The 7,790-nt window shown below is 44.9% G+C and overlaps 1 protein-coding gene and 1 non-coding gene across 5 annotated transcripts in view; both read left to right on the forward strand.

Annotated features, from left to right (window-relative positions):
* The first annotated feature begins 966 nt into the window (after window positions 1-966).
* SH3GL3 (SH3 domain containing GRB2 like 3, endophilin A3) overlaps window positions 967-7,790 on the forward strand; it is a 111,737-nt gene continuing 104,913 nt past the window's right edge. The window contains exon 1 of one of the 4 annotated variants that reach the window (XM_025211791.1): window positions 967-1,106. Coding sequence is in view for 2 of the 4 variants with exons in the window: in XM_025211788.1 (XP_025067573.1) it covers window positions 1,515-1,559 (45 nt within the window). In the remaining 2 variants the exon portion in view is untranslated. Of the gene's footprint in view, window positions 1,107-1,489; window positions 1,560-4,098; window positions 4,137-7,790 lie in introns of those variants that run through there. The other 3 variants (XM_025211790.1, XM_025211788.1, XM_025211793.1) reach the window with 3 other exon arrangements.
* LOC112551338 lies at window positions 1,798-1,957 on the forward strand. The gene has a single exon (XR_003095630.1). It is a non-coding gene; the product is annotated as a U1 spliceosomal RNA (small nuclear RNA).

The raw sequence follows: 7,790 nt of genomic DNA on the forward strand, positions 1-7,790 counted from the left end.
CAGGAACTTAGCCCCTAAGTCTTCATCTCTAGGTTTTTTTCTCAGGGTCACTTTTGTAGTGTTTGCCTGGTGTTCCTCTGAGCTTCTCTCAGCAACCTTGCTCTTTTTTGCCTCTTTTACACAGTTATGCAGACCTTCCTAAAGCAGCGGTCAGCATAAATGTCTTCACTCACATGTCCTTGGTCCATGCCATTTTTTTGAGTCTTAACACAGATGTTGTTTCACAGAGGAACTTAATTTGTCTCCTATTATGATCATCAATAAAGAACAGCAGTCTCACCTTCCAGTTTTAGTGGGATTTAATGTTACCCACAACATGTTTATTTTTATGTTAGTAATAATGTATATTATGATTAGTGAACTAAGGTTTTGGACCTAATTTCTGAACACACCAGCAGAGATACTGGTTTTTGCCTGTTATGCAGGCTAAGTCTATTTGCATGATCTGGTTCCTTCTGACATTCAGAATTTGACCACCCTCAAATTCAGGTGCAGAGTTTCACAGCTGTCCCATCCCTCAAACTTTTTTATTAATAAATAACCAACTCAAGTCCTAAACGCTCCAGAACTGTCTTGTCTTCTTTTCACCACGTTACAGGAATGATGCCAAGAACAAAAATCACAGAGGCATCCCATGCTGTCACCGACCCCTGGGGACAGGTCTGCTCCAGAAACACTTTACTAATCATATAATCTGTCAGCTACACTGGCGAAGTGCTCCTTGTCCAGATGCAGCTTTTCTGGCAATGCTGTGCTTTGTGCTGCCCTGGTAACACCCACCCTTCACCAGCAAAACAAACCGTACCAGTAAGGGAGTAGTTTTGTGCAGTCACTGCTTCTACATTAGGGGATTTTGCCACCACAGCTGCACCGGATCAAACCAGCATGTCTGCCCCATAGACACCAGATGTGCATTTGGAGCTGGTCTCCTTTCCCACTTCTGGGCAGAGCGGTGTAAGCAGGGCTCCTGGGTGCTTCGGGAATAACAGCAACAGATAGGAGAAAGGCAGAGAGTTATTGCCCATATACGGGGTCGAAGCGAGGAAAGAGGAAGACAAACTCGAGAGATCCGAGGCAGGGAGCAAGGTGGATTTAGAAGAATACTGGTAAGAGGGAGGACTAGTCAAGGGGGTGGCTAGAGAGGCAGGCCTGGGGCTGCTTAGAGAAGGGGAAGGGAGGCACGATGCTCTGCTCGCCGAGGCTCTCGTGTCCCGCCCGGTGGGCTGCAGCCCCGGCCGGGACCCCGCCGTCAGCTTCCACCGCCTCTGCTCCCTCCCTCCGCAGTCTCCATGCAACATCGCAGCGTGGGCGTCTGCTCGTTCCTTCATTTGCATAGAGCGCACAATTGGCCAATGGGCAGGGAGCGCTGGCTTGTGATTTGCATTAGGCCGCGCTGGCGGCCAATGGGATGGCGGCGCTGGGGCCTGTTTGGAACGCGATGTTTCCAGCCGTGCCGGGCGCCGGGCGCCGGGCGCGGGTGAGGTGTCCGGGGCGGGGGCAGCCGCGGAGGAAGGATGTCGGTGGCGGGGCTGAAGAAGCAGTTCCACAAAGCCAGCCAGGTGAGAGGAGCGGACGGTCCCTAGGGCAGGGCCAGGAGGGGGCCTGGCCACTCCTACGTGGCATCCAGGGGTTAGGCTCGCCCTCCACTTCCTCTGCTCGCTCAGGCCAGGTTTCCCTGCCAGGTGGAGGGATCCTGCCCCATCCCCCGAGGAATATCGCTCCTCACTCTCCCCGGTTCCCCTCCGCGGCCGGAGGTGCGGGGGCTTCCTTCTCCCCCCGAGGTTTTTCCTCCTGGTCATGCTTGCGGGGCAGGGGAGATCCCATGATCACCAAGGTGGTTTTCCCAGGGGAGGCCTGCCCCTTGCACTCGGGGCAGCCGTCTGACCCCTGAGAGTTTCCCCACATGCAGGAAACTGGACTGCAACAGTTTGGGGACTGGTTTCTGGCTTTCTCCCCGGTCTTTTGGCTAGGAGCGGGTGAGACTAAAGGGCATGTGAACCCAGTATCTCTGGGCCCTGGGCTTGCACAAAGGATGCCTACCACAGATTTGGGGAGTACCTGAAGACCCAAACCAGTGGGCCTGGGAAAGAGGATACTTGACCAGTGGTAGAGCCACACAGACTTGAACGGTTGAGCTCTGCTCAGTCAAAACTTGGAACTTGACTGTTGGCCTTGCCCAATAGAATTGGGAACTGATTTGGCCCTTGAAATGGAAAAAATCATATCCTCTTCCAGGGTCAAGAATTTACCTGCTACTCAGGGATTTATCTGCAAGGGATGCGCGCCCTCTCACCCAGGGGACAGCCCCTTCCCTGGCCCCTTCCAGAGCCAGGATTTTCCCTGTCATTCCAGGGGTTCCTTTCTGCTTTCTTTCAGAAGGATTGTTCTTTATTTGGCCTTTATTGCTACGTGGTTTGTGACTTGAGGCCTTGAGAGAGGATGAGCACTTTCTTGTGCTTGGGACTGCACACCCCCCACTTCTCCAAAGTATTTGTTGCCTTTTTCATCCCAGGGGTTGGCTGCAGACAATTTGGGCGACTGACCTTTTGGTTTTTTGACCATCACATCTGGGATGTCGCTCATTTGCCCTCTGGGGGTTGCCATCCCTTTTCCAAGGCTCCCCACCTGCCCATTTTCTAGGTGCTCATCCTGTTGTGTTAGGCTTGGGCTGCCAGAAAGAGTTGCCTCTTCTTTTCCATTCTTTACCAGTGGCCAGTAATGCAAGTACGTAGAATATGTTTGGAAAAGGAGCAGGGAAAATATATTTACCATCTCTCATCTTTCCTTGTGGTAGTGTTGTTGCAAGGCATCTATATAATGTATGAATAAACTGGGGTCAAGAATATGCACCCTCTGCTCAACTCTCATCATGCCCCTGAGAACATATGGAGTTCCCTGAATAAAGACATCAAAGGGATAATTTGTAGATAGTTTTTGCTTGTTGTGCACCTTGAGAATAACATCACATGCTGACAGACAATGTAACATTATCTGTGGTATGTCCATAATGAAGAAAACAAAAGACCCGTAGTTCATGAAGTCAGAGATGTAACCAACTACACAAGCAATAAACAGCATAGAAATTGCTAGTAACAGCATGCTGCAAGCTACCCCCAAGGAGGGGATGAGTTAATAGAAATAAAGAAGTTTTATGTCCAGAGCAAGCTAAGCGTAATGGGAAAATTTCAGTTGATGGAAGGTAACAATTTTATAGATCTAAATGGATATCTACTAATACATTTATGGATTTCCTATTAGCCAGGAGATTTTAAAGAGCATTGCATGACTCAGAGCCTGATCTTGTTTCCATTTAAGTCAGTGGTAGAGCTTCTGTTGATTTCTGTGGTTAGACTAAGTTCATAGTTTTGAATTCAGGCAACTCAAGACACCAGTGATTCTTGGGGGAAAGAAATATTATTAGCTGAAATCCCATGTTGGAGAAAAAGGTAATATTGGATTATGTTTTCTAAATTATTGAAAAACATCCAAGGCATTTCTTTAGAATAAGTAAGTGTTGGAAGAATTCAGCAGCCAGTGTTGGATGAAATGAAAAAGGGTAAAGTAATAGATGGGGAAACACATAAAGAACAAAATGGGAATTCATACATGGCCAATATGTATGTGTTGTCTAATTCATACAACTTTGCCCACATTCAGCATTACATTACATGTATACACAGCAACACTGTACATTAAAAAAAAATAAAGGGTAATAAAGTGGTGATGCCAACTAGGGATATTACAGAATTAATTTAAAGGACAGTGTACTTTATAATAATGTCAGAAAATGTGGAGCATAAAAGGAATATTGTCCAACAGGGCTTTTTGTTAGTGCATAAGGAATGAGAGAGAATTGAAAAAAGATATACATGCCTTTCTGCTTATACAAGAGGTAGGCATTGCTTGGGAAAAACTGAAATTAATTCTTTGCCTTGGTGTTCCCAAAGGAGGATGGGGACAGATGACAGAAACTGGCAAATTTCCCAGAGGAGGACGAGGAAATACTGAAGGGAATGAGGATCATGCCAGGACACGTGATTAAGGAATGAGAATAGCTAAAGACTGATAGGACCTGGAGACAGAAATTCTGAAGGATAAGAGAATCTCCATTATATGCAAAATTTGAGAATATACAGGTCATGACATTTTTTAGGCACTTATGTTATGAAAGACTATTACCCTGTAACGACAGATTTGATGATGCTTTAAACTTGAAACTGGAATATGTGATATTCTTCTATTTAGTGTAACAGTAATTGGCAGTATTTTCTGTACTGCTTACCTCTGCAGACAGAACACCAAAAGTTTTCAGAGAAATTCTAGGAAAAGAGACTTTTTTCTTCCTGTGCTGCAATTTTTACATCCCCTTTCCACAAGCTCAGTTGTTCACTGGGTTTACTTTCAAGTTCTGGGTTTCAGGACAAACGCCATTACAAAAAGTTTTGTGTGCCACGTTGTTAACTTGAACCGTTGAATAACTGTTGTTCTGATTAGAGTGTTAATGTAGTGTGTCAGAACTCAATGAGCAAGTAAATTTGAGTTTATATTTTAAAAAGTGAATGAATAAGTGGTGGCCCTATTTTGCTAGTTTTGAAGTGTTTACAGAGAGTTAAAGATTGCGTGCTGCTACTTCTTGGTTAGTGTCCAAACAGGCCCTCTTACCTGTAGATTTGCAACTGTAATTCATGAATTAATAATCAATATTTTTCCCATCCTGGAATTTTTTCCTAATTATACTTAATTCCTCCTTTCCATCTCTATCCCCCACCTCCCCAGGAGCACAGGTACACAGTGATGATGCCCCCTAGTTCAGCAGTCCCTTGTTTGATAGTGGGTGGTATGTGTGATTAGTGTTGCCTATAAGAATCTGTCTGATTCAGTACATGAGGGTTAGGGACAGAAATTACACATAAACTGGTATAAGTAATTGGAAACCAGCTCAGATTTGTAGCACAACAGAAGTTCAGTGCACATAAACTGCTTTCAAAATGGCAGGAACCAGTTTAAGATTGACTTGGATGGATGTAGTATCAGATTTAACTGATTTAGATTAAATTGGTTTATTGAACTTCTGTCTCACGTCCCCTCCAGATTCAAGTTAACTCACAGTCCCCAGCAACCCAGGATGCTTTGCATCTCTCCTGCAAACCCCGCCTTGCAGGGTGGGCAGGCTAGCCTTGGTCCAAGTTGTCTGCTTCGCCAAACAGGGGGCATGCTCTAGTGCCCCCGACCTTCTGGCCTGAGCAACTGCAGGCATGTGGCTGCATTTCTGGAATGAAAAGTGAATATCTGTTCACTTGCTTATCGGTTCAGCCTATGCAGCTTCGATTAACCTGTGAAGAATGAATCGATTCAGCCTTGGGCTTTTTGATTGTCTGGTCTTAGCCGAGGAGCTCACCTCTCCAGTGTTACTTTTTAGTTGTATTTTTGCCTATTCCAACTTCTGAAAGGCAAATTTTGCTTTGCCTTTCTATCCTTGTAAGCCCCTGACTTGACTGATTTTGGTATTTGTCCTTAAATGTGCAGTGGCTTTTTAACTCTCTGGTTTAAGCAATAAGAGTCAGTCTACATTCAAGCTACACAAGCAGACTGAAACTGGCAGCATCTTTCACGTATTTCTGTGTTACCAATGCATGTCTCCTGAGTGAGGACACATTAAGCTGGTGAGCTGTGCTGCTCTGCTTCTTGCCCCATGTGCTGCTGTGTTGCTTGTTACTTCTCTGTTCTGGTACATGCTGAGGGCTAGCTACCCCTGACCTAAATCATGGGTGGACTGCATTTTCAAATGCAACTGGGGATATTTTAGAAGGTTTTTGTTTATGTGGGGTTTTTTTATTTTATTACAGTCACAAAAGAAATGGTGATTAAGATACCTTAACATACAAGATGTGCTGTTATTATCGATTGACCTCTAAAGACTTTATTGACCCCAGTAGGAGAATGTAAAGAGCCATTAAGTGGGATTTTCAAGGCAACTGGAAGCATTTGGGTACCTACTACATGAGTGTTTAAACTCCTTCCTTCCTTAGGCACCATTTGAAAATTCAAGCTATGATACCTCGCTCGGGGAGTTTGCAGCTCAGCTGTAGTCGGTACTTCTTTAAAAATAAATTAAATACAAGATCTGTTAGTGCAAAAGTCCTTATGCAACCATGCCCTTTATATCTACAACCTTAGGCAACTTGGCTTAGGTAGTTATAAGTATTTTCTTTTCATTGCCTTCGTAAAGAGAACAATTGTAAATATTTCTCTGGGAGAAAATGTGTGGCTTCCAGTTACTGGTGCTCAGAGCATAAAGTGATATCTAACAATGTAAAGAGAATATTCTTCAGTGACCTTGTCTCTGTATATCTCCTGAATGATACAACCCTCCTCAAGTAATGGATCTGTTTGTAGCAAATGTTTCTGAAGGGCTACTTGCATTGATTTCTCTAGTCTCTGTCACCACCAGCTGCTTTGAGGCTGGATTCTGATCTCACTTTGTTCTAACTACATAGATTTAAATGGAGCTACTCTGATTTCTCCCCATGGAAGTAAGACCAGAATCAAGACCTTGTTATCTCCTTAGGGAATGCGTCTCCCTGCTTCTTTCTTCAAGCTCTTCTTTTCCTTTTAATGTACCTATCTCAGAAGTAGATAATTTCTTAGGCCATCTGTATACTCCTACCTTTTAAATAAATCACATTGGGTAATATAGAAGCTTATCTCCCCAAGAGTTTACCAATTATAATACAAGCAGAGAAACATGAAGCCCCTGGGTGAGGAAAACAGTCTGTGCCAGTGATTCTCAACCTTTTAGGATCAAGGCACCCCTTCATAATTTTTCAGAATTTAGGGGCACCCCAGCTGAGAACCACTGAACTAGAAGTTAGCTTGCGGGGAGGCCCTTGCCCACTGTGCCTGCTTTTTCTACCATCTTCCCCTTTCCAGCCCCTAGTCTGCAGCTCCTTACCTAGACTCCAAGCAGCCCCTAGTGAATTTCTATTACTGGACCCCCCTTCACCAGAGCCACTCGGCGCTAGTAGCAGTAGCATCAAATCGTGGCTGCGCACAAGCACAAAATGGCATAGCTTCGTTGACAATCGATGCGTGACTTTTTTTTTTTTCTTCTTCGCAATTGTAAGTTGTTTTTTTTTTTTTTTTTTTTTTTTTCCTTTTCGGGCTGCCTTTCTGTCGGCCCTGGGCAGCCACCTGGTTCACCCATGCCTGTATCTGGGTCTGTTAGTCTGTATGTGAGGGGGCAAATGCTGTTTTTCCAGGGACTCAAATGCTGGCATCTGCAGCTATATATGCCTGTGGCCCAGTGCATGGTGCTGGGAGAGAAGAGGAGCCATTGCTTCTTTCCTGGCTTAGGGGCCGGATGTCTATGCACCCCTGGAAGGATCTTGAGTTGTCCTGCTTGAGAACCACTCATCCATGCAACTAAAACCCAAATTTTGGCTGTTGGGGCTTGGAGAGAGATTCCCTTCAGTTGACCAGTGCTTGCAGATATTTGCAGCAAAAAACCATCAGGGACTGTCAAATGGTGAGGGCTTTTAGAAGTCCAATCTGAGTTAGATATAATGAATGAGGATTATAAAGTTCTGTTTTTCTGTTCCCAGTTTTTCATTGTGCAGTCTGGTGTCATAGTTTCATAATTTCATAGCTTCTAGGTTTGGAAGGGACCTGAATAGATCATCAAGCCCGACCTCCTGCCCTAGGCAGGAACGAGTGCTGGGATCATAATACCCCAGCCAGATATCTATCCAACCTCCTCTTGAAGACCCCCAAGGTAGGTAAAGCACCACCTT

The sequence above is a fragment of the Alligator sinensis genome, unplaced genomic scaffold (genome assembly GCF_000455745.1).
Source record: "Alligator sinensis unplaced genomic scaffold, ASM45574v1 scaffold259_1, whole genome shotgun sequence".
Taxonomy (NCBI): Eukaryota; Metazoa; Chordata; order Crocodylia; family Alligatoridae; genus Alligator; species Alligator sinensis.